Source organism: Thunnus maccoyii, chromosome 9 (genome assembly GCF_910596095.1).
Source record: "Thunnus maccoyii chromosome 9, fThuMac1.1, whole genome shotgun sequence".
Lineage (NCBI taxonomy): Eukaryota > Metazoa > Chordata > Actinopteri > Scombriformes > Scombridae > Thunnus > Thunnus maccoyii.
In genome coordinates this window covers 28356962-28384665 of record NC_056541.1, presented here as the reverse complement: position 1 = coordinate 28384665, position 27704 = coordinate 28356962, and the positions used below count along the sequence as shown (strand labels likewise).

The following is a 27704-nucleotide window of genomic DNA, read 5'->3' as shown; positions in this document are numbered from 1 at the left end:
TTTTAAAGTAGATTTTATATAATAAACGATGACTATAAAGTCAAGAATAGGAGAGTTTTAGTTAGAGGTCTGGTCCTGTGTTCGAGTTCGCCCATGAACGATGGAAGCGCGCTCCCGATACTTCAGGTGAATGAGAGGGAAGACGAGGAGCGGGATACGGTTCACTGTGCGTCGCATTAAAAAGGAACAATTAGAGGAAAATGAGTTGGGTTACGTCGCTTGGGGCACATGTTTTTATGACAACATATCTACTCTTCGTGATGGGATGCGTTGCACAGAAAGTAAGTTAACGTTTGTTCACTGCAAAAATAATTCACAAGCTTTATCTCAAGCCCTGTTGAGAGCCGTGCTCACTTGTGTAGAGAGAATGAAGCCACGAACTCCGTTCATAAATCTTCATAATTAGCAATTGTTTGCTTCTCGGCAAAATTACTGACCCCAATGAACTTGAGGCAAGTTGTTTTGAGAAAAAATGGGGAACACCTTTAAATTCGGCATATGTCTGATACACAAAAGAGCTCTTGAATTAACTACATTTGAAATATAATCCGCTTCGTCTGTTCATTCCACAAATGTGTACTACTACAATACAGGGCACCATAGTGGGCAGTAGCAAAAGGCGGTACGTAATATGAACCAATTTCGTTAAGTTTAAATTTTTGCACAGTTAATGTTTTTTTTGTTAGATAACATTTATGCCGAGTTTATCAGAAGACCAGCCTGCTTCAGAAAACGGCTTACCTCGTGTATAACAGTGCGGAAAGGTTCGCCTGTAAGCTATGGCAAATCAAATTTACATTTTTTTCAATGGAGTTTTGCGTACCTTCTGTTTGATAACAGAGCAGGACGTAACATTACCTTTTTAAAAGCGCAGGCTTACGCTGCTTCTGAGCTTACGAAAGTTGTCTAGGAACAAACTATATCGCATAAAGAGATCCCCATGCTGCCCATGAACCACTGTAAATTAGCTAAAAATGTTTTTCTTTAAAAGGCGGTTTGCATTTTTAGGGGGAAGGGTCAAGTTCAGTTTCGCAATTTTATTTTTAAAAAAAATAGCTCATGTGTCACAATCACAAACAGTGTAATATAGAAAAACATGTAGCCTATTATAGACAGAATTTTAATCACCTTACATCATGCTGGCTACTCTCGCGCACCTTTGCCTAACACGGCAAACTTATGAAAGTTTTGTATATTTAACAATTTCCAAACTCTGTGGCACACTATGTCCTCTGGGGCTTTTAAAGGGATGTTTTGATGGCACTTGCATGTTTTGATGTTATTGCACTTCACAGAGTCAGGGAATGGCATGCAGAGTCCAAACTGCTGAAATGAGAACCACACTGAGAGCATGTTAACCTTATGTTGTTGAACTTGTTGTTGTACTTTCATACTCATTGTAGCGAATTCCCAAGCCTTGCCTCTGACATGCAAGGAGTTCATGATCAAAAGTTTGTCTCTGATGAGCAGGAACGCAAACAGTGAGGGTTTGCTTCTCGGGCATGTTTTTCATTCAATTAGTCTGTCATTTATGTTGGACATGGTTTAGCTTCTTCTGTGGTGGACTCAAAGCTTACATATTAGTGAGGCTCACAGAGTTGTATTGTAACTATAGAGCTTGTTTTTTTGAGGTTTTAAAGTTGTTTTGATGCATCAACCTGTCACTCCATAATTTGGTTTATATGAATACCTGCACTATAAGAATGACTACACATGTGACTAAGGATGACAGGACTTGTTGATGAACGTTGTCAGCCGCCTAGAACTGTCATGTTTACATAGACAGGGGTAGGACTGGATACTTGCTCTTGAGGAAAGGAAGTGTAATGTCTCTAGAGCATTTCTTCATTAAATGGGATTTGATCACCATCACTGCATGTCCCTTGCAGTTTCAGCGGCCTCTGTTAGGGGAAGGACCTGACTGATCAACATTGTTTGCTGCTAGTGAATAGTTGTGAAAAGCAACCTAAAAGCTGAATGCCTTTCAAGCTTAATATATGCTATATATTGTTCCTGTGGTCTTGGAAATTAAAAAAAAAAAAAAAAAAAAACCCAGCAAAATTCTTTAAATTCTCATATGTACTTAAAATGACTTATATGTACACTTACTAAAACTTAATTCACACATGGGGCAAGAGTGAAACACCTTCCTGCCCTCTGTGTTGGGAGAGGGTCCCTTCAACATCTCCTCAGCAGCTATCCCAAAGCCTTGGCCAATGGCTGCTATCACTGGCGCCATGACCAGGTGCTCAAGGCAGTTGTGGAAGTGGTCATCACAGCCAATTAGTCCAATAAACACCACCCCAGGAAGAAAACCATCCCTTTTCTCAAAGCTGGAGAGAAGCCTATTCACTACCACAGATAAGCCTACTTTCCGCAGCCCAATACTGGCAGCTGAGAGTGGCTCTTGGAAAACAACTAAAGTTCCCTGATCACATTACACAAACTAACTAAACTAACTAAACAAATCGTAGAAGATGATCATGTATGGGCACTCCGCCCATATAGATCATCTTCTAAGATTTTACCAAGCATGTGTAAACGCTGTCCAATACTCCTCCAGCAACTGGAAGATTCTGAGAATGATCTGGTGGAGAGGAAGAGTCGCCAACTAGTGGAGGTGTGGCAAGGGTGTTTGGATCCCCAAGAAGGAAAGCTCCCAAAACATTGAGCGGTTTAGAACCATCTCACTACTCGGCATAGAAAGCGAGATATTTTTCAGCATCTTGTCCTGATGGCTGACAAAGTTCCTTCTACAGAACAATTACTTTGACATGTTTGTACAGAAAGGTGGGTTCTCTGGAACACCTTGCTGCTTGGAGCTTACAGGGGCAGTCACACAGATCCTAAGAGAAGCAAAGGAAGGCAAGGGCAACTTGGTGGTCCTGTAGTTGGACCTCGCCAAGGCCTACGGATCCATACTGCACAAGCTGGTTGAAGAGGTTCTTTGCAGACAACATGTTCCCAGCAAGATCAATGACCTCATTACTATAACAACTTCCGGATGAGAGTTACTTCTGGGTCTACAACATCAGAGTGGCACAGGCTTGAGAAGGGAATCATAACTAGCTGCACCATCTCAGTCATCTTTTTCGCCCTCACCATGAATATGGTGGTCAAGTCAGCAGAGATGGAGTGTCGAGGACCCCTGACAAATAGTTGTGTGTGGCAGCCACCAATCAGAGCTTACGTGGATGATCTGACTGTCACAACATCATCACTCCCTGGAAGCAGGTGGATCTTACAAGGACTTGAGAAGCTCATCTCACAGGCAAGGATGAGCTTTAAACCATCAAAGTCAATTTCCCTTGTGCTGAAGAAAGAAAAGTAGTGGACAAGTTCTGCTTCACAATATCTGAAACCACCACATCCCAACTTTGACAGAATAACCAGTCAAGGGCTTGGAGAAACTCTTGCAGCCTGAGGGACACAGCTACCATCCGCAATACCAGTGGAGACCTTGAGGCCTGGCTTACCAAGCTTGACAAACCTGAGTTGTCCAGTCGTTTCAAGGCTTGGATATACCAGCATGCCGTTCTGCCCAGGGTTTTATGGCCCCTGCTACTATATGATGTTCCTACATCAACTGTGGAAGCTGTGGAGAAGATCAGCGACTATCTGCAAAGGTGGCTTGGCTTGCCAAGGAGCTTAAGCAGTGCTGCTCTGTACGGGTCCACCAACACCCTACAGCTCCCCTTCAATGGCCTCACAGAAGAATTTGTGGTGACACAAACAAGAGAAGCCATGTAGTACAGAGACTCCAGGGAACCTAAAGTAGTGGCAGCTGGCATTGTGGTCCACACAGGCAAAAAGTGGAGTGCTGCCAGAGGTGGCAGGTGGTTGCAGGTGGCAGAGGCACGGTTGAGGCAGAGGCTCTTGCTGGCAGAGCAGCTTGGAAAGGCAAAGGAAAGGAGTGACAACATTTCCTCCAGGAAGAAGTGTGCGCAGGCGCAGAGGAGGTGGAAGAAAGTGGGACTCAGTCAGCAAGGAGCCTGGACAAGGTGGGAAAACACACTGCAGTGAAAGATCGCTTGTTTGGATTTCTGGCAGGTTGACCTCTACCATCAGATTCCTAGTCCAAGCTGTCTGTGACTCCTTACCAAGCCTGGCAAACCTTCACACATAAGGCAAGAGTGAACCGTCTGCCTGCCCTCTTTGTACTGGGAGAGGGTCCCCTTCAACATCTCTTCAGCAGCTGCCCCAAAGGCTTGGCTGATGGCTGCTACCGTGCTGCCATGACCATGTGCTCAAGACAGTTGTAGAAGTGGTCACCACAGCCATTCAGTCCAATGAACACCACCCCAGAAAGAAAACCATCCCTTTTCTCAAAGTTGGAGAAAAGCCCTATTCACTACCAAGACCATGCCTACTTTCCACAGGCCCAAACTGGCAGCTGAGAGTGGATCTTAGAAAACAACTAAAGTTCCCTGATCACATTACACAAACACTCCACCCAGACATGATCATCTTCTAAGATTCTACCAAGCAGGTGATCATGTGGGAACTGGCAGTGCCCTGGGAAGAACACATGGAGGAGGCTCATGAGAGGAACCTTGCCAAATACCAGGAGCTTTCAGACTATGAACTAGCAAAGCATTCAGACTACAAACTACATTACCCTCTCAGTCTTCTGATCCCATATTCTTCTGTTTGTGATTTATGTGCGATGCAGCGCAATGTCCCCATGTTTGCCAGTGGCTGGTGTCATAACATAAAAGGATTATCCATGACACAGATCTCCACTAGGACATCAAGACCACATTGTCAGCCAGAAGCTCTGTGGCTTCCACCTGTCAAGAGTCGTCCTCTTCCGCTGATGGAGAATGAAGGCTCAGCAGCACAATTCTTAGAACTAGACAACAAAAGCCCTTGGTATATTGAATTGTCAGCGTCTCCAGCTTTAGTTCCTGTGTGCATAGGGTGCTCACTATCTTTGCAATTATCTGCCTCAGGGGGCACGGTAAATGATGGCTTTGTCCTCCGCTCCCCTTTTGTATTAAGTTGATTTTTGGAACAGCATAAACAAGCTTGGAATTTATTCTATCCCCCTCAGAAAAAAATGGGAGGCATCCAAGTCTTGTCAGTCCACAATTCAGCACTGTGGACAAGCAAGACTGAATTTGATCTTTGTTTTGCTGGTCTATTCTGTCTTTCAGAAGGTTTTATTTGCAATGTAAAGAGGAGACATTCATCTCTAATTGAAATGAGTTGTAGGACCCCAGTGAACTGTGAATTCATTTATTCCTCCCACGAATTATCTGACAACAGATACACACAGCCTATCAACAGATAAACATGTCACAGTGTGTCAGTGAGCTGTGGTGTGACTTTAAAGGCCAGGACTAGAGGCAGAGACTGAGTGAAAGTTGTGCTGTTTGTGTTGCAGCTGCAGTGGGTTGAACAACAGAAAGCAAACTTCAGTTGTAGCTACAAAAAAAGAAGTTGATGTTGCTTTGATTGGATGAGGTTTTCAGGTGAGCTCATATGACACAGAGTTAATGGATGATAAAAAAAAAAAAACATTTTAACTTTCAAAGTAATAGCTCTTGTCTCTTCATTTGAATTACTGTTCTTTTCAGAATGTGAGAGATTACAATGCTATATCAGACTGAAAATCATTATAATCTTCGCTTTAATGAATTGCCTCTGCAGACAAAATTGTCATAATTTGTTAGGATCTAAACTGCAGCAGAGGTGCATCCTTTTTTCCAACAAGGTCATTGTGAGTGCCTCATATAAAACTGTTTAAAGAATAAGGTTGGCGGTGTTATATATTCTTCCTATTGTCATCAAATCCAATGAAAAGACCAAAAGCAACCTTGAATTGATCCTACTAACAAACGTCTGTGTTTAGAGCCTCATATATTTATGTGTGCCATAGAGTTTTTGTTGTCCAAAAACTATTACAAACACATCAGTGAGCCACTGGGTGACATGTTCCTTTGTTACCATGAACACACACACACACACACACACACACAGTTTTTTTTTATTTTGACTCAATCCCACATTAACTGTCCTTCTACTAGAAATACTCACTGAGAACCAACTGTGTATTAATCAACCCCTGATAGTAGTTAGTTGCACTATTTCCTCCTGTTTGAGTAATATTTGCTAAAACCTACAATGCCCAGCTGTTTTAGCTGTTTATATTTGTGATCTGATTTAAAAAAAAAAAAAAAATTTACAACTTCAGGAACCAAAGGCTGAGAGCTACAAACAAGGTAGGGAAGAAGCAACGTATTGAGAGACAGACAAAGACATTGCTGGTTGTGGTCTTTTCATGGGATTAGTACCGTAACGAATATTCAAAAAATGTTGTCTGGCAATTTCGATGCTGTGATTGTACTTGGAAATGTTGTATCCATTTAGACTGTGATTGATAGCAGTGTAACTGTGTCAGTACAGTTCAGCCCTACGGGATTTGGCTTCTCACTGAGGTGTTACCGAAAGACTAATTATCATGGATGCATTTGCTGGATCACATTCCAAAATCTGGAAATGATTTCTCCAAATTGGTTGAAACCACCGTGGAGATAAGGTCATGATTCACCACAGGGTTCCACAGGCTCACTTTAACAGCCACCACAGCAGCACCAGCTCTTTCTAGAGGAAATATGTTAATAGGTTTACACCACAAACATGGAAGAGAGAGCCTGCATCTGCCTGTCCTGTTGCCCACCCAGTCATCTATCTTAACTTTTCCATGTAGAGACCGTCCCATGATGGCCCTGTAAATAAAATGTTGATCATACATGCTTTGGCTCAAAGAGGTCTTTCATAAGTCACTCATGATGCACACGGTGATGAAAACGTGCTGAGCCAGCGCTCCAGTGGCCAACGAGGGCGACCCTACAAATGCCTGGGCTTAATCAGGCCGCCACACCAGTTGTTTGTAAACTCACCCTGGACTGAACATTGACATCACAGGGGAGATATGTGATAAATCCTGGGCTCGAGTATCAGCGCTTTCCACAGCTGTGAAGGATGACACAAGGAGCTTCTTTTCTGCCACTGCTTGGAGAAATCTATCAGTGTACTTGTAGGGAGCTGTACAAAATATTAAACACAAATGGGGCATCTTGTTGATACTGAATTGCGGCTGCTTTTGCTCACAAAGTTGTCTAAAACCTTAAAATTCCTTTCTAACTTGCCTCCTTCCTTTTTACCTGCAACTGGATCTCATGAGAAAAGGAAGGGTTCCAAATATTTTCTTTATCCTGTGTACTTTGCAAGCACTGTCCTCTTGTACAGTATGTGTGAGGTCATGTGTCAGTGTATACTGTAAGACATCTGTATCTTTTTGTCCACCAGTAAAACTCATTTGTTGCACTTTGAACAATCAACAACTATCTCAAATTCTGTCAAACTATTTCATTTAATTACAGATAAGTGAAAATTAATTCAGCGCTGGCTACAAACTACGGGTCTACAGAGCTGTACTGTGTTGGTATCAGTACTGACTTGAGAAATTGAGCGCGATTGTAATGCATCCTGAGTGGACTGCTGCTGCCCAAGTACTAGCCTGTGAAGCAGTGTCACTTTTCTCCTCCAGTAAACAGGGCTGGTGAGGATTCCTGCCCCCTTTTGAGGGGCCCGCCTGCCTGTTTATGAGCCAGTCCGGGGCTGTTTGTGCATGAGGCAGAGAGTGTGTGTGTATGTGTGTGTGTATGTGTATGTGTGTGTTAACAGTTCTTCAGCAGAAGCCAGCTCGTGTTGCAGAGTTTTCACAGTGGTGTCGTCAGCCTGGGTGGTTTAAAAAAAATCCCTGTTACAGTGAACAGTTAGGTCAGACTGCAGACTTGTGTTTTTGTCAAATCAGAGCACAGACAAGTGTAGTGTTTTTTGGCTTGTTCACTTTTTTTTTTTTTTTTTTACAAGAGAGTACTGTTTTCCTTTTTTGTTTTTCTCATTTTTTTTCTGTCCACATGCCCCACATTTACATAGAATGCAACCTCTCATTGAAAAAAATCTTGTTAAAATATTTTTTTTTATTAGTTTTAAATAATCTTTTTTTTTTTTAAACTATAAATATTATTTAAACAGAAAAAAATATATTGTAATGCATAATAAAAAAACGTTATTATGGTTCTGGTACTATACAAACAAATCAGCTCCACGACATAACCTAAGATAATTTAAGTGGAAATAAAGGTGCCTCTGTGGTAATTAGACAGACATATTAACCCCATCATGGAATGTGATTGAAACATCTTTTCACCAGCTTTTTTTAAAAGATGTACTGACGCAAAATGGAAACGATAGAACAATACCATTTGTTAGGGGCCTCTCAGTTATGACAGCAGCTGGTCTGATGTTTCACTGAACAAGTCATTTCAGAGAGTTATGTGCTCAGTTGATCTACTTCTGTCCAGGAAAGCCCCTGTCAGTGGCACAACTGGGGCGCAATGACCAGCCGGCTCTTATGTAAACTTTCAGCTTGCCTTGTACTTATTAGCATCACTTCATTAAAATATAATCTGCCCTCCCCGTCGTGGAGTGGCTCACCAAAACGGCACTGCGGCCCATTGTTTTGCCATGAGAAAAGGCATCCTTGAATAATTAGCGGCCTGCCAGTGGAGCGGCCTGTGATGTAACAGAACTGAGATGTTTGGCATTATAAGAATGTCCCATTTCCATTCGACACTGTGGCACTTTGGGGCCCTTTCATGTGTAGTCTAGCATGCACATCCCAGGGTGGTGGGGACCTCCCGGCCGCCTCGTCCTGGTGGGAGAGATGACACAGTCTCTGTCCATGACACAGTTCTCTTTCATCAGATGTAGGATTTCACATCATTCAAGAGACTACTAATTTATAGTCAAGCATTATTTGTAACATCTATTTTTTTAAACCTTTTTAAAGTTTTATTTATCCAGGGTAAAAACAGGGTGAGTCTTTGAGAAGAGAAGGTGAGGAGCAATTTTATGACTTGGATAAATGAACATGAATACTTTTTCTCAGTTCTGGTTATTTTTTTGCTTTAAAAGGGGGTATGTTGTCCTTCTCTTCCCCCTGTCATGCCCCCATATTGTGAAGTGGTTCCCCTCATTGCGCAACCTCGCTGCAAACATTGCGAACCCCAAATCGGCTTACTCTCTCTCTCTAACCTCAGCAGGAATGCCATTTGGCCCGTTCAAATGTCATCCGTGTAATTCTTTTCTGTAGCACATTAATTTCTAGTAAGTGAGTGGCCAGTACAAGTGTAACATGTCATGCTCTAATGCAATTGCCTCCAAATGTCAATGGAAAAAAACAGTGAATTACAAATCATAACAAAGGACTTTAATGATTTAATTTTTCATTAGTGTTTTGGAAACTTTAAATAATTCATATTCAATTTCACAGATTTTTAAAAAATATTAAGCTGAATATTAAGTGAGAAAACATTTCATTACATTTCATTATTATATTTAATGTTAATTACATACCACAAACAGTTCAATGTCTTTGACAACAGTGCTATTGTTTGTAAATTAAATTAGAAAAACTATGGCTTTTACTGTAGTAAGCTGGTTAAAGCTATAATATGTAACTATTCTGCATTAAAATGTCTAAAAATGACAAGTCCTGGGTTATATATTTTATCTAGTTGTGTACTTACATTATCCCAAATGTTTCCAACAATTCAAACTCAGAGAAATCCGTAATTTTAATCAAGGTAATGGTCCATTTCATTTGGTCACTCTTTCAATGGTGTCATATCCCCTCTACCAAAGAGTATATGTGCACAAGATGATAATCACCTTGTGCGCAAGCGTTGTTGTGGTTGTCCGCCACAATGGCACCCACCAAAGAGTATACACATACAAGATAATACATCAGCGTTGTGGTTATCCACCAGAAACTGTTATAAATGGACTTTTATTAAGTTTTAAGCCACATTTTTGCAATAAACTTTTTAGATCTTGATCATTTTTAACTATAATCTTTTAACTGGATGAAGGATTTTAGTCATCAGATGTCTTGATCTTAAGTTATCAGAGAAACAAGCTGAGCAAAAGTTCAGTTTGCAGCCCCTCCTTATATCCTGTGTCCGCAGAACAGCGCCAGAGAAACACAGATTTTTTATGTGAAACAGTTTTATTCAGTGTTTTTAACAGTTTTAATCTTCGTGTACTTTTGTTTTGAAGAGGAGGAGACCTCTGCGGATTATTCGGCTCCTGATAAAAATCTCCTGAATGATGAACACTAACCGGGAGAAGCTGGTTGTTTAACATTGAAGACAACAACTCCCATCATCCCACACTATTTCACAACATCATCAAACTCTGTCTTTTTTTATTGTTTTGATTGAGAAGTTACATATTGTGCGTTTCAGACACAGGCATTTAAGGTCAGCCACATATTTTCATTTTGCATTTCTTGGAAATGCAAAGAGGACTGGCAAACATCTCATAGGCCATGGTCATGGTTTAGGGCTGTACTTTTGCTCACTGAAACTAAACTTAACATTGCATTCTGTACACAAACCTTAAAGGGAAGATTAAAATGTTATTTTTTGTATCTGTTATCCAACACCTTGTTGTATCATCAAAGGTATTTTTGTGATCCAACAAAATTCTGCTGTCTGCCTGAAAATGTTTGCCCGGGATGAAACCAATGTTTCCAGTATTTCCACAGACCGTGGTGGCCACCGGCAAGGCTTGAGCAGTGAACTTAACGTAGCTTCCAGGGTAGAACAAGGGTAGAGTGGAGTCTTTGGAAATATCAAATTTAAATGGTGGTTTTGCCCTCAGCAAGCATTTTATGATTCTGGGTTTTTCAATTCAAATAGACATCTGTCAGATCACAAAAAAACTTTGGAGATGCAACCTATTCTTGGATAACTAGGACAAAATAAAGTGTTTACTTTGCCCCTAAAGTTTGCGTAGAGAATGCTATGCGACAGAATCATGGAGTAACACATGGAGTGCTGAAGTCACAGATAGGGCTAAACTAAAACTCTGAAAAACTGCTACTAGAATTGGTAATCATCTGATCATCATGTAATTTAAAGAGTTTGAGAGAATACTGGTTGAGCTTTGGAGCTGTTACTTATTCAGTCTTTACTATACAGCATGATTGAAGCTAGGTGATAATTTTGATCTGCTCTTAAATTCAGCGTCTTTCTGCTTAACATCACACAAACGTAACAGCTCATCTCTTTCATCACATACACACATACTGTATATTTTCTTTAGTTACATGGGTCGTGTTGCCCTCCTTACCCTCTCTGACCTCCAATATGTCTGTAATATGCTGTGGCTTGGCTGTCAGCTGTATCAACTATGGAGAGGGCTTTTTGTTGGATCCCAGTGACCTGAGGGCTGAGCGAGTGGTCCTCTCTTCCAGTCATGATTTAAAATTACATGTAGATTTTACTGATTAAAATATACTGACTGAACTGAATGCCTTTGATAAACGCATTCAGACAGGGGAAGATGGTCCATGGAGCAATTAAAATGCCTTTCTGGCTCCATATACTTTAGCTTCTCTTGTGTCCCTGTTGCCCTCTGTCTCTCCTCCCACCCCAAACTGCATTCTCAAAGTGATCTCTTATGCTTTTAGCCCAGTCCAAAGCACAAGTGTCCCCCGCGGGTGTTGGTGTGTTACCTGTCTGGCATGGGGGTCTGCCAGTCTGGGTCATTCCCACAGTCCAGAACTGAGGCCAACAGGAAAGCTCATAAACACACGGGCCTCCTGCAAAGGTCTGGTCCTGAGCTCCCTGGCCCAGCCACACATCTGCCTCTGCTTAGGGCCCAGGTCCCCCTACATCCCCACACACCTGGGAAGAATTACAGCCAGCATGTTTGAAGAAATACCCTCCCTAGGGTTACCCAGGCAGGCAATACAGGAAAAACACAGGCTTTGATATAAAGGCGGAACTGCAGGGTTGAATAGTTCAGTTTCAAGCTGGTTTATGTCAGTGAGCAATCAGACTTCAAGTCGAGTGTATTATTTGCTGATAGGTACTTTGGTTGTTTGTACCTTTGACATAGAGAACTTAATCACCTAGTGGCCGTTATTGAAATACATGACTCATCTAAGAATTTAGGCTGAGTGTAATATAATACTGGTCAACACTTCTAAACATAATGCCGAAGAAAACCATGAATGCCAGCATGAGCGGCATTAATTGTTACTCTGAGAAGGGATGTCATTAAGTGCCTAATTTTCTTTGAAATTGGTCATTGTGGAAGGTACCTGCCTCAAAGCAGATTTAGACTTATGACACAACTAACTAAATGTGATTCATATTGCAGGTGTACTTTGACTGTGGTGCCAAGGTGGATGTGGTGGACGTCCAAGGCCTGATTCTGTCCCCTGGCTTCCCCTACAACTACTCCTCTGGGACACACTGCGTTTGGCAGTTCTTTGTGCCTGTTGATTACCAGCTTATTCTAGAGATATTTGACTTTGACGTGTTTGAAAGCCATGACTCTGCTGCACAGTACTCTGCCATCTCTAATTTTGAAGAGGAAGAGGCAGACGAAGAGGTGACTTTCATGCCTGGCAGCTTAGCAGCAGATGAAATTTCATCAGCAGATAAAGATCCTTTGCCTCAGAGTGGTGGGGCTGTCACAAAGACTCAACAGTCCCCTCAAGACAGTGAGGTGAAGCAGGTGGTGGTCCAGGAACAGTCCACAAAGATGGAGATCGCCAAAGTCTCAAATTCTGCCAAAAGATCTGCAGATGCCTCCTCTGGCCTAACATCACCATCTTCCCCCTCTCTCCTTCTCCTACCTGTGGCTGTGCATCCTGGAGAGAGGGCCGTCAACACCGCCTCCTCGTCTCGCCTTAGGGTAGACCTCAACCCCAGTTCTAACCCGAGCACAGCTATGGAGGAGACCACCCTTGCCTCGCCACACTCCACCGACACTCCAGCCGTGAGCCCTGAAACCCAGCAGTCGGTGCTCGACGCTTGCCCCCACGATGTCCTCTATATCTCAGACCTCATCACCTTCTCCTCCAGGTTCTGTGGGTCCAACCGACCTCCTAGCAGCCAACTGGTTTTCGGGTCTAGCCAGGAGATGGTGGAAGTCATCATGGAGCTCATTACCACCACCCACTGGGGCCGTGGCTTCGCTCTCCTCTTCCACTATCACAATCTGACCGAGCCAGGGGGGGACCGGCATGCCTTTGCTCCTACAGCCAGCAAAGTAGACTCTCTGCTGGCTGCTGTGAGTGGAGCTGCCTTCTTCGCTATGATACTTACAAGTGCCCTCTGCATCATTTTCAGGTAACAGAAGTAGAATAATTTTCTTTAGAAACACAAAGAAAATAAATACAGACAAATAGATTAGCGACAGTAAAGTGAAAATTTAGCAGACAGTCAGAAAAAGTGTTGCAACCACCAGATATTTTGCTTCATCCAATATATGACATTTGACCTCTATTAGCCACCAATGAATTGCAACAACACTATGAAGTCTGGATTAATTTGTGGATGCTAGTTGTTGTTAGATTTTATAGTCACATTTAGCGCCAAAAGGATCCATTTTCATCATTTTTTAAGACATTTTACAATGAAATGAATGCTGTAACCACCATAAATATTTCCACAGAGTTTCAGTCTTATCTAATATATGGCATTTCTTTACTTCTTCCTTGATTATGATTGCCAATAGTTGTCACAGGTGATAGTCATGTTTAGTGCTGAAATATTAGTTGACAATTAATCATTCAACTTGCAACTTTTCATTTTCATTATTAGGGTTTTTTATGCTTTTGGGTTCAGGTTAATGCTTTGTTACAATGGAGTAGATATTTTTCATTGTTTAGTGCATTTTTAGTATAACTATCAATCATTTAGAATAAAGCACATTTTCATAATAGAGAGAGAGAGAAGTTCAAGATAAGTCCTCTGAAACTCCAATATTTTTTTCAGTACAGAGAACAGGCTGGTATGTGTGTTTTGAAAGTCAGAAATCAAGTCACATTTGTTGAGTCATGAATGTTAGCCCCTTCGCGGTATACAGTTTTGTGGTGATCTTCTGCTAAATAACAGCAGAACTTATACGTATTGCACCTTTACCAGGTTTTGTGATTTTTGATTTTTAAAAAAAGGAGGTAAAAGCTAGTGTAATGTTTTATACAATGCAAAATTGTTTAGCAACCATAGCAGTTTGGCTCAATGGATGGCAATGTTGGCTGGCCGTTCATTCCCTCGCTTTGGTTCAGAGTAAAATATCTTGATAAATATTGGATGGATGCCATGAGATTTGACTCTGAGATATTCATAGTCCCCAGAGAATGAATCCTAATGGCTTTGGTAATAAACTGACTTTTCATCTAGCTCCACCATGAAATTGACATTTTTGGTTTTGTGTGAAATGTCTCAACAACAATTAAATGGACTGCTATGAAATATTGTACAGATATTCAAGGTCCCTAGAGGATGAGACCTAATGAGTTTGGTGATCCCCTTACTTTTCATTTATAGAAATCATCAAGTCAAAATATCACTTTTCCTAATACTTTGGTTTCTGACCAAATACTTACAAAACTAATTATAATCTATCAGCCTCACCTATGTTTTGTGTTAGTGCTAAACTAAGATGGTGATCATAGTAAAGATTGTACCTGCTAAACATCAGCATGTTAGCATTGTAATTGTGAGCATGTTTGCATGCTGATGTTAGCATTTAGCTCAATCCCTGCTGTGCCTAAGTACAGCCTCACAGAACTGCTTAGTGTGGCTAGACTCAATTAAATAAATTACAGTATCTGGTTCTTGGATAAAACCTTCAGATTCTTGTTTTGTGCTATGTTTTTGAAACTTAAACCCCGTTTAACTGAGTTCCCAGTAAACATTCTCCTGAGAAAATTCACAAGTCTTATCTTTGATTCCTCCCATGAATGAAAATGGGCTAGTCTGACAGTAAATGCACACACACACATAGATGCACACACTCGCACATACACAGTCACCACTTTGTTATGTTGACTCAGCTGGAAGCCTCAGTCCCTGATGTGGTGACCCTTGGTGATTAGTTGGGTTTGGCTGCAACTGTGCGGCTTCCTTGATGTGGAGCATTCTCACCATAGACAGCGGGGCATTCAAGGTACAGCACCTGGCATCGATTCCAGCACACAAAAACACAGAGGCTGCATGAAAGTGAATGGGCGGGGAAATGGGGAAAAAAGGGACAACAAGGGAAAGTAAAACTCAATGTGTGCACTGAGTTTGGTACCGCTAGCATTGTCAGACAATCAAAAGGTATAATTTACAAGCTGTTCCCTCTTGTCCATCCCAGGGGACAATGAACACAGGCATATTGGATAAATTTTTAGGTTTGTAATACTATCCGTTCTGACAAAATGACTGTGTAACCCTACTGATCCAGATGGATTCAAAATCCAGGAAGTTTAGATTTGTGTCGGTATAAGTATTCAGCTTGCTGTGAGAAACACCGCAGTTTATTATGATTTGTGTTCATTTCAAATACAGCTCAGTGTCTCCAACTCATCCGTCAGGCGCAGTAACTCCACAGGTTCTAACTATTAATGACAGGGAAATTTGAAACACATGTTCAATAAAATGAAAGTGTAATTAGCAAGAACAACAACCCAAGTCATTCAGAAGCCAGGAAATGCATTACCATGAAACTTCAAGCCCATGAGCAACCTTAGTAGCTGTTTTTTTTTTCTTCTTTAGTTGTTCCCTATTAATTTAAATGAGTTCACAGAAATCATGGGAAAACAACTAGCCTGGCAAGCTAGGCGCAATCTCGCAAGTTTAAAGCAGCAGTGAGATTAACTCCCAAGGTCCCCTCTGGACAGCCAAAGGTGGATGAGAGCCACAGCAGGGGTTGCCCTCAGTTGACCGGTGGCTGGTAATGGGCTCATTCAGCTGTAAGAGTAAATTTTAATAAGTGGGTACTTGTTCAAGTATTTCTGCATGCTTCATTGGGTCATATGGAGTTAAGAACAACACAGAAAAGCGTGGATTAGCAGGTACAAATATTGGATATTAAAGAGAATACAGATTTCCACAGTTGTAAAAGAGTCTAATATCAACAGCCAAAAAGGTGCCTTTGGAAACAAATAAAACCTGTATTTGGCCAGTGGAAAGTAAATGTGTATCACTCTCCCTACCTCCAGCAGCTACAGACACTTGTTGAGTAGCCATAGTTTAGTAAAAGTGCTGGATATGGTCAGAATCTGCTATCACACAACCTGGAAATGGATATCGGCGGTGAAAAAGTGACAATAAAGCATCTCTACAGGAAAAAAGTAATGCATAACAATGACAGCTCAGTAACAACCACTATGTGAACAGCTGGAGGCATTTGAGTGAATGCAAGATTGTGGTGCATCTTGCTCCATCATCCAACACCACAACAAAGCAACTATTGAGAGAGAAATGGCCACGGGTATGTTGGAGCTATTAGTATTGAGTGAGGTGGTTACTATGTCAGAAAGCTCTTTTTTCAGTACAGTTGTATTGGGACAGTGTCCATTTTTACATTTCTGGTCAAATTGTGAACACCAGAGGGACTTTATACTTGAGAAAATACTGCCAAGAGTGGAAAAAAAATAGAGGACATTCATAAAAGCTGGTTTTCGGATATGTCTGTAATTATAAACTGAATTGCTGTGGTACTTTATGTTTTCCAGACCCAAATTGTGTCCAAAAAGAGACAGCTCCTGCGCATCCAGCAACTCTGAGGTACAGACTCTTTCTTCCCATTTCTTCCTCTCTTTGTCCTGTCGACATGTCACTCTTTCTCCCCTCCCCTTCCTGGCTTCTTTTCTTTATTGCTTTATTTTTCAGTCAGACATTCCTTTCAAGACAGGGATTTACCTGGGATCAGTGGATATTTCTTTTAATATTCTCTGCGACTGAAGCCAACACTGTCCACTGCTTTAGCACAGAGCTTTACCACCTCAGGTTCATATCAGGTCACAGAGGTTTGAAGCAAAGATTGATCTACCTGATGATGGTGCAGGAAGAATAGTTTGAAATATTTCTTGGATTAAATTGCATCATAGATTTATGATATGTAATTAAGATTGTGGAAAATGGTAGCTTGCCATTATTCAGTTTCTTTACTCTGATATCTATAAAACTCTTGTATTAATGATATCAAAGACTATTAGATCTCATTATCTGTGTCACTTGTGTAATATTAACAATAACATATTTTCTGACCAAAGTAAAACACCAACAATAAATCTCTACACATTCGAATGTATTAAAACCTGCTTCCACAAAAGAATATTTTATTAAAAGGATCAGTTTACCCCAATGATCCTATTTTCTCACTGACTACTAGTTATATTCAGTCATGCAGATAGTTCTGGTTTTAGGTTTCTGCCTTTTGATTGATCTGCCTCAGAAAGGTGTGCTGCCACACTGATTTCACAACAGGACTTTACAGGGTGTTAGAACACACACACACAAACACACAGAGTAAGAAAAGTCAAAGGCAAAAAAAAAGTCCAGCCTCAAAACGGGTAGAATTATCTTTTATACTTCAATTAATCTCATCTAATTAATTCTCTTGAGCAAATGTATACACATATACACATTATCATTGTATCCAAGTAATGAACCTTACACCATCAATAATCAATAATACCATCTACAAATATATAGTTAGCCTATATACATTTTAAATTCATTTTAAATTAACAATAATTAAGAATTTGCAGTGATGACTGAAAGAAAATACATTATTAAATAACAGAATAAAATAAAATGTTTGAATAAAAGTCTCCTCATATTAGAAATAGATAAGATGTCACGTCAGTGTGATTTGAACAAAAAAAAACCAATTCTATCACAGAGTATATATTATATATCCGCATACTTTAAAAAAATAAGAAAAATATTATGATAGGATATTATTTTTACAATAATACCATCATAATATCTTGATTTTTGAGCTTGAATTTGTGTTGATTGCTGCCTACTGGGAAAGGCTTCAGTCCCTCCTGACCCTGCAAAGGAGAAGTGAGTATAGATAATGGATGGATGGACTGATGTCACCTTCATTGTAAACAAAGCACTGCCAATGTCAGGTTTTGGGGCTTGATTCCCTGCATGGTGTGGTGCTGTGCTGCAGGTGCCAGAGGGAGTCCAGAACACTGGGGCAGAGGTCAGTGAGCTGCAGCTGATGGCTGAGAATCAGACCAACCTGGTAGCAACCACAGAGCAGGACAACAACAACGACAGCTCCCCACACACGGGTGAGAGAGACACACACACCTGCACGTACACATGAATCCACACACACACACACACAGACTGATATTGTATTGCTAACATGGACCTTTATTTAAAAACATAACAATTAAAGGCATTTATGGTAATTTCTCTGCACTGTTACTGAACTTGTTCAATCTATATTCTGGTTATCTCATGCAAACTTGTAAGATGTACTGTATGACAAGGAATGCACCAAGAGGCCCCAAACCCACCAATTGCACATCATTGTAGATGTCATTCATTTTTATTTATATTTACAAAACATGTTTAGACTTTTGACTACAATAATTTCAGGAATGATAATAATACCTTCAGGAATATAAATCTGCCAATAATTTATTTTCTGGCAAAGAAATTATCTGATAAAGTTTTGGTGCAGGAATTCAAAAGTGAAAGCCTGGGTTTTGAGGAATGTGCCTCAATGTCTGTTTTTCAGGACATGACTTGTCAATCAGACTGAATTTTCTGCTGATCAGTATCTCTAGGTGGTGGCCCTTCTTTATATGTTTGTCTTTGGTGGTTATCACTGTTCATGCTAACAACTCAGTTCCTCTTCTTTTTAGTCCAAGCAAATTGCTGCTGCTGTATCTGGAAGTTCCCTTTCCTGAAAGGAATTTCTTTAGGAAAGACTTACCCAACACCTGGTGTTGAAGCAGCAAATATAAGCGCTTTCATAAACTGGCTATAGGTTGAATCACTATAAATATGTTGCAAGTTAAACTTTTAAATGAAAAACAAACTGTGCATGAGGAGTCTGGGTTGTTCTGTAAAGATTTCAATGGAAAGGAAAATTGCATTAGTTTTGAAGCAGCACACAGGCTTGATCCTGGAACAATCCAAAGGCTTCTCTTGCTCTCTCAGTGGGACTGAACCCAGGCTGAGAGATTTGTGGGTTGTGGCATTTAACCCACAAAGCAGCCTGGGAGTAGTTTGAACAACAGGGGAGTATAGTCCCCCTCACTGTGTGCTCCAGTCATGGTGGCAGGAGTTTACACCAAAACACAGAGCTTAAAAACGGTGAAGGAGTTGAGATTAGCGTGCTCCACATGTTGTTTCACTGAACCATTTAAGTTGCAGTTCAACATTATAAGGCTCTACAGTGCAAAGAGACATTTACTAGTACTTACTTAAAGGACCGGGCAGCATGAAAACCAGGTTGAGCATTTGAATAAATTAAATGTATTTTGATTAAATAAATTAAATTTCAATTTCAATGGTAAAAACTATAAGAATGTACAAAGTTTGACGGTACACATATTGTCACTAGAGCAACACTGTGCAAATACTGCTTCACCAATGCCACACTGAAACTGTATGAGCAATGATCAAAAATCAAAAAACCTCCTCAATATATTGTAATGCTAAATATTTCTTTCTCCATTTCCTCAGTCAGTGCTGGTGGTGACATTTCCCAGGATGCAGAGGTGGACCTGTCCTCCAGCGGTTTGACTGAACTGGACCTTGGTGCAGATGAGGTGTTCATTGTATCATCCGCCCCCAGCCCAAACAGGCTGCCCTTCTCCCCTCACACGGTGAGACCCAGTTTAATACAGTTGTCTGTGCTGTAGAGCTCAAACAGTCTTTTTTTCTTTCTTTTTTCAGGCAAAAAATACCAAACATTTTCTAATTCTAGCTGTTGTTGTTTTTCACCATGGGCTTATTAAAACTGTGATGGGCATTTTTCACTGTTTTTCCATTTTGTAGACCAAAAGATGATAAATCAATTAATCAAGAAAATGATTGGCAGATTAATTGATAATGAAAATAATCATTATTTGCTAAACATTCAGGAGCTGTGAAAATCTTATTTGTTATAATGAATAAAAATCCCGTCCAGACATATTTTAAGACATATACAAAATACTTCACATACTGTACACCTTCACATACTTTAAATACTCTACTATTACAAATCTGCTGTAAAGTCCATTCTCAGTGTATGTTCACTGGAGGCTTCAGGTCTCTACATCACACTTGCATGAGCCACATTCTGGAACACGGCTGGCTTCGAAACTAGTTGTGATGTCACAAAATCATGCTTGTACGTGCATTACCGAGGTGAACACAGAGAGACTTTCCCCACTCAGTAGATGAAAACAGCCTTCTAGTGTCACACTCTTCACAGTGAAGGTCAAACATCCAAGTGAAGTTAATAAGCAATAAGCCAAACACATTATTGAGCGGAGGGAGACTTTAAAAATGAATATTCCTTACTTGTAAAGTTGTGCAGGTGCACAGATCTTCTTTCCTTCCCTTGTCTTGGTAAATGTGGAAAAATGTCCTGTCTTAAAATGTAGCCTTGATGCTATACAGTGAAGTGTTTAATCTCACGTCCAAACTCTCAGTGGGTGATCCCCTCACTCTGGGGAAATGACCCCTGAACCAACAGAGGTGACAGGACATTCATTGCTTTGAATTGACCCAGTGTTCCTAATAAGACCAACACCATTTTATTGGCGTACGCGTGGTACAGTCTAAACCTATGAAAACTACAATGGCATACATGGGAAATGAGGATAATTAAAAGATGGGAGGAGCGGTGAGGATGAAGCAGACGGTTCGACCAGGCATTTTTTTCTCTGCTCTCTTTTCTATTCTCTTGGAATAAGAGTTGGCATAAAACAGCTCTGGCAGCTTTTTTGAAGGACTGGCAAGCTTTTCTGCAGCCTAGGCTAATGGAGTATTATCTACAGAGCCAGATTCCCAGCTCCAATTGTGTGTGTGTGTGTGTTTGTGTGTGTCATGCACGCTTTGGCACACACTGTGTGGTCTGCCTGTGTGTGTCCTCGATGCAGACGCCCATGTAAATAATGTTTGAGAAATGCTGCATGGGCTAGCAGTGGCAATGGTGACTGAAAAACACCAAATCATCTTGCCAATGTTGTTTCCAAGTGAACTTCCAGGTTAGCGTGGTACTTTCATGCCACACACCCCCAAATATGTAGTTGTGCATTAAGCCATGAACCCCATTTGATAACATTTTGTTGCAAAGTACTGCAAATACTGTAAAACCTTTCTTGCTGTAGGTGGGGTGATGAGATCAGGGCCAAGTCTGCGTTAAACCTCAGGCACCCATGGAGGTCCTCAGACCCCTCTTCTTGAACCGAGGTTTTTTACGCGACTTTGTTGTGTGGCTGATTTGTCACCTAAAAGTAGTCATTGTGTTCGTGGGGCTTTAGTGACCAAAAGAACATTTTATTTAAACCCCGAGCTAATTCTTGTCTAGACAAAGCTAGCTGTTAGTGACTCTGTGGGAAGGATTATTGGCTCGATCTCTCTCTGATGGGTGCAACCCCTAAAACCTCCACCCGCCCCTGATTAACAGCAGCTGACTGATCAGGAAGGATAACGTGGCCTGCGCACATCTAACCTGTCGATCACAATTAGCCTCTCCTAGTTGCTCAAGCAAAGATGACTTATACGGGGCTCAGAATGGTGTCGTGTCCCCAATTGGTCATTTGATGGCAAGAGTTGTGCATACACGCAACTCCACAAATGTGACTGAAACGGTTCCAAAGCCCTTCCTGTTCACTTGACAGCTTTAATATACTTAATAAATAATGAATGAGTTTGGTACGTGAGCCACACACGCTCAGCTGGCTGGCTGTGTGGCTGAGCGGGCCAAGCTAATCAGTACAGTTCCTTCTTGTTAATCCATTAATGTAGTACACAACACAGTCTGTGGGCAGAAATTAAGGTGTGTGGAGGAAACGGAGCAGGTGCAACCAGCAAAGTGGCAGCTAGTCAGGCCCTAAATTCCCTAAAGAATATGTTGGGTGGGATTAATGAATTGAGGGCAGTTTGGATGAAGGGATGCCTCTACCTGTGTGCCGATTTTGACTGATGTCAATTAAATGTGTTAGCCAAAGGTCACTACTTGTCTTACTGTATACAGAACTGATACCTCCTCCTTGTTGTCTGATAGTATTATCCACCCCTTTAAGGTTTAAAAGGAGATAATCCAGTGCTGTTGTTGCTATCTGAGCCCAGTCTTTCCATCAATGCTCAATACCAAAGATGCGTGCCTGATTCAATAACAAGCCCCTTGCACAGTGCAGTTCATTGACCATTGTAGCTGCAGTTGAGTGCTTGAATATAATGCCACCTCTGATATGTGAGCTATTTATGTTTTGTGGTCGTCTTCTTCCTAATTAGTTTGTTTATCCTCTCTAGGCCACTCTTGCTTTTAAAGCCTTGTTCTACAAGGGAAAGTGTCTGCCACACACACGTATTTTTTTCAGCATCTTTTTGCTTGGTATTCATCAACATATTCTCATATCACACATAGATATCACACAGTCTTCACTTCTGGACACTGAGCAGTTGGGGATCATTTACAGGAATGATGAAATTATAATTTTTCAAGCAGCAACAGCTCAGCTGTTCAGCTCAACTATGTCTTAATACAATCTACTGAGGCAGCAAAAGACCTCCAATAATGTTGCCAGTGGACATGCTATGCTCACCTGAAAACCCTCTATTGTTGCCCTCTGCAGACAGGCCCAGGCTACTCATTTCAGTCTTTACATTTAGGCATTCTGTGTTTCTTAGCAGCGGGAGAGGTTTCTGCGGCACAGTGACACTGGTCCCAGTCCTGCAGGTGACTGGCCCTCATCAGACTCTACAACTTCACCTACTGGCGCCAGGTCCGCCAAGGATGGCAGCAGCAGCTGTGCCAGACCAAGAGCATGGAGCGTACGCACCTTCCAGGACTTCCTCCCTCCACTGCCGCAGCTGCATAAGAAGTGGTGCAGCTGGAACTCCACCAGTCCCTTCACCAAGCTGGTGGACAGCGTCAGTATAGAACCTTTGCTGTGTTTTCACATCCAGGACCATTTATGGCATGTGAGGTTGATGAGGTGTCACGGTGACATCTACTTAGTGAACAAAGAAGCAGTTTATTGGGATAATTTCATGCTTCCAACATAAATGATCATGTCTCAATTATTGCCTTGATATGTATTGTTATTTGACTTAATGGGTTAGTTTGCCCAAATTACATAAAAACACATTTTCTCACCTATGTCTTATGGTATTTAACTATGCAGATAAAACAAGTTGTCAACATTATTCAGAGTCACTAGGACATTGTCTCTGGAAGATAGTTTACTGTTGATTTTCTTTAAATGCAATTTTGTAATGCATTGAGCAGCACAAAAGAAATTTCATTCACTTCCATTATATTGAGGATGTGGCAGAAATCTCAGAGATGGATATCTCATGCCCTGGATAAATAAAACCAAAACTATCTGCATGGCTACCACTTGGGAAAAGTAATAAAATATGTTTTTTATAGTTAGGTTGAATTGTTCCTTAATGAAAATTCATGAAACAGTCGAAATTTCATTTGAATTAACAGATTATTCTGTTCCTTTGTCATTTTTTCCATTGCTTAAAGGAGGATTTACAGTGACTGCAAAAGTCATTCAAGACCTGTTTCCTAAATCGTCAGCATCTTGGCTATACATTTTATCATTAAATTATTAAATGATCCTTGTTTCCTCTTCTTACATTCAAGCAATAATATTTATGTGTTTTATTGGAGATGCAGAATGGTTGGCACCTTTATGCCACAAGAGCCTTTTTTGCAGCAGACATTCTGACTTGTCAGAGTATGAAAAGCACAGTCGTAATGTATGACATTAATATTGGCTGCTTTCTGTTGAACGGTTCACGTTACAAAGTCCTGGTATTGTGCATGCTGACTTGCAGGCATGGCTTCCTGGGACAGAGCCACTGTCAGTGTTATTAGTTAAACCTGTGCTTTTCTTACTGTGACAAGTCAAAATATCTGATGTAAAAAAGGTCTGCCGCTGAGGACAAACTGTCCTATATCATTCCAGGCTCCATCCAGTCTTGTAGCTGACTGCAGAGGAGAAGACAGCAGGAGAGTCTTCTCAGATGTTCACCTGGAGGCCAAGGCAGACAACAGCACCATCTCTGACTCATCCATCAGCAATGCCTCTTACCCACTTGCGCAGCCTGCCCAGAGGCAGCGGCGTCTCAACTCCACCAGCAACCTGCGGCGCTCACGGTTCACAGGGCCTTGCTTTGGCCTGCTCTCCGGTACGGCAGACCCAGCAAAGGCCTCCGGGGTTTCTCTTACCCAGGGCTCCCCATCAGAGCCTACTTCTGGCTCCTCTTCCTCCACCCAGTGTCAAATGGAGAGTGGCCAGGCTGGAAAGAGGCGGGATTTCCCTGGCGAGGGTGATCACATCAGTGTGCCTGTGTTTGCCATCTCTGAGGAGGAGGACCGGCAGCCTCTGGTCTCAGCTGAGCACCTGGACCAGACCTCTGCCTCCGCTGTGCTGAATGGACTGGTTAGAGGGACATATGAGGGGAAGAGGCCTACCATAGCAACCACCAGCCTTAGCCCCCAGAGCCAGAGGGCCAGACCAGAGTGGAGGCCATGGGGAAGCCAGGTGATAGGAGGGGTTGGTCCACTCCCTTCCAACTCGCCCACCACCACAACCGAGTCAAACACAGTCAATGACAGCCAGCTTTCTCTCAGTCAGTCAACAGTGCTCTGCAGTGTGACCAACCAGATGTGACCGGACGGGGCCTGAAGATGTTGAAAAGAGCAGGGACTCTGGTGGGCCAGTTAAGCATTTCTGAACTCTGTTAGTGTCACTTTCTTTAATATATAACCTTCTTTAATTTCTGAAATCAACTTTTGCAAAATTATTACTACATATTTTGTAGCTTCCTGCTGGAAAATATATTCTTCTAACTCTGGCTGTTCTCTGTTTTCGATTAAGTTGTGTTTGGACAAAGATGGAATAATATGCTGCTTACAATGCCAAGGCACTGACTGCTGTGGTATCATGTGTTTAAAAATGATGACTGATTGCAACCATGAACAAAAAAGTATTTTTTGAATGAGTACTCCATAAACCCCAACTCTTAGGAACACTTCTTAACCAGATTTATTAGCCAGTTTGATGCTTTTCAGTGAGTTATAATACTCCAACCATTGCACTTTGCTTTCAATAGCTCATTCATTGTGGATTTTGTGCTGCCCTGTGCCAATGTTCTGCTTTTTCTTTAATATTGGTCTTCATGTGGCTATTTTTTTAGCGCAGGCTAAGACTTATTACCCAAAAGTGTTCTGCAGAGCATAGATCATACATTAATATCAGTGTTGCAACAGTATATACATGTGTACTTCTACAGCTGATACTGGATTATAAAAGGGAAATCAAAGTAATGTAAAAGCATATACTAATGTACACTATTAGAAAAAAAATATAGCATAAAGAATTAGCAATCACAATAGTATTTAAAATGGGTTGAAATGAATTAATGTAAAGTTTTAATAAAGACTGTCATTCACATGTCGTGTCCTTCATCTAACAAAATGTTAATCAGCAGGAACCTCAAACATGCTAATAGAAGCTTGTGCAGATCTTTTGTGTTGAATCCTGCCTTCAGTCAGTTTGTCTTTAGCAAAGCTGGAAATATAGATGCAAAGGAAGCAATTGAAATCAATCATATAACAATTGTTTTCATTAGCGATTCATTTGCTGATCATTTTCTCGAACGATCTTGTGGTATAAAACATCAGAAAAATATCCCTTACAATATAGGATTGTTTGTTTTGTTCAACCAAAACTCAAAGATAAATATATTTTGTGTCATAGACAACCAAGAAAAAGCCTAAACCAGTGACTTTTTGGCACTTTTACTTAAAGAAAGAAGACAAGCAATTGATTATTAAAATAGTTGATTGATTTCCTGTCCAATTATTCTTTTTCATTTCAACTCTAATAAAGATACAAAAAATGAAGAAAAACAGGGCTTTAGTGTATTTACTTGGACACTACTTGGCACCAGGTGACACTACAGATTCTGCAGACTCCTCGTGAAGTTGGGTAAGAAAAGCAAGTCCATTTCTACAGACAGCTATCAGTCTTTTAATTTGTTAAGATACACAGACAAATCATTTAAAATACAGTTTTTTCATTGCTAATACAACATACAGGGCATTTGTCAAACTCTTAAACATATTTGTCAAAAAACAATTTTTGCATGTGCCTAGTGCTACTCTATGGTGATTTAACTAGAAGTCGATTATAGTCTAGACTAACTGTTCAAATAGTGCATTGCATACACAGTTTACAGGCACCACTAAGGACTTCCATCCCCCATGTTGAGAGACATATGCCCAGCTGATGTGAATGTGATTCCGATGCCCGTCCTGTCTCCCAGGTTCCTGGGAGCTGTGATGAGGTAGAATAAAACCTGCCTCTTCCATACTGCTGAGCAGCTTGGTCCAGACTTTTGCACATAAAGTGAGTAAATATTTGTCTTAGTATACAACACCCCACACACCCCACCACAGGGAGAATGCAAAGCACTCCTCCAAAGCCTCTTTAATACCAATTCCTGCCCAGCCCCTCTGTCGGGGGATCGACTGGGCTTGTGCTGAGGGCCTGAGCCGCTAAGGAATGCCAGTGTGGACCCACCATGACTGAGAGGGTGAAAAAAAAGAAAAGAAAACTCTAAACCACCTAGCTACCACAAATTAACTCAGGAGCTCACGCAGAGGCCTGGAAAGTGCCCATTTACAACCCCATCCCAGAATGGATCATAAACATTGCCCCCAACACTAAAAAGAAAATATGAAGAGCTACATTCCAAAACACTACTCATAGTGTATCCATATTCACTATGGCTAATGTTACTAACACTATAGATCCAAAACACACCAAATTCTCTAAAATTACGCACTTACATTATCAAGGATACATACTTTTTTCTTTCTGATGATGGATAACTGATTTAGGAATAAAACTCTTCATACATTTACAAATCAGATATTATGAGCTCAAGTATATAACCTTGTAGACTTAACAATAAGGAAGCTGTTCCATATGTGTGAGACAAGTTATGTGCAAATATCCTCATAGTTGCTCAATATTAACACATCTAGCAAACATTTTAGACATCTCCAGTACATATTCTGCTAAATCAAATGAAAAACAAGATAAACTTTGAAAAATAAGACATAAAATCATATGAAATTTACTGGATGTCAGCTAAGACTTGTTTTTAACTTCTTCCCGCTATTCTTCACACCCACCAGCATTTTCTACACACTAGTGATTCCACAAAATTTAAAAAAAGAAAAAACAACATCGAAACTAGTACTTCATTCCTGTAATTCAATATATAAGGCCTCTTGAAACTTGTGTCTGGATGTTCTAACCCGGCTGAATAAATCAAAAAAACTGAAGGCTGATTTGTCAAAAATTAATAGACATCAATACTAGCTCTGCATTTTCTCGCATGATGGGGAGGCGTGACTTATTGACACTTGGGTGATGATAGTCATAAAGATAAAACAGAGGTCATCAGGTTTGACATGCCTGTTCAGTGACAGCTTTTACATGTACACAACAGTTTTCTAACCACTCAACATGGTTAACCTGCAATTAAACAAACAAAACAGCAGCTTTGTGTACCTGAGGAACCAGAGAAAGTCTGTTTAACTTCACTTTTAATCTAACA

The 27704-nt window shown here is 40.9% G+C and overlaps 1 protein-coding gene across 3 annotated transcripts; it reads left to right on the top strand.

The window, feature by feature from the left end:
* Positions 1 to 73: 73 nt before the first annotated feature.
* si:dkey-112e17.1 lies at positions 74 to 25526 on the top strand. Of its 3 annotated transcripts, none has more exons than XM_042421070.1 (7): positions 74 to 126; positions 12244 to 13220; positions 16601 to 16652; positions 18052 to 18175; positions 19584 to 19726; positions 22746 to 22988; positions 24038 to 25526. In XM_042421070.1, exons 1-7 carry the CDS (start codon positions 94 to 96, stop codon positions 24743 to 24745), a joined length of 2280 nt encoding a protein of 759 aa, XP_042277004.1. In that variant the 5' UTR covers positions 74 to 93; the 3' UTR covers positions 24746 to 25526. The 3 variants fall into 3 exon arrangements, with proteins under 3 accessions (XP_042277004.1, XP_042277003.1, XP_042277002.1); XM_042421069.1 differs by lacking the exon at positions 74 to 126 and adding an exon at positions 133 to 281 and having other exon boundaries at positions 22749 to 22988; XM_042421068.1 differs by lacking the exon at positions 74 to 126 and adding an exon at positions 133 to 281.
* Positions 25527 to 27704: the final 2178 nt, after the last annotated feature.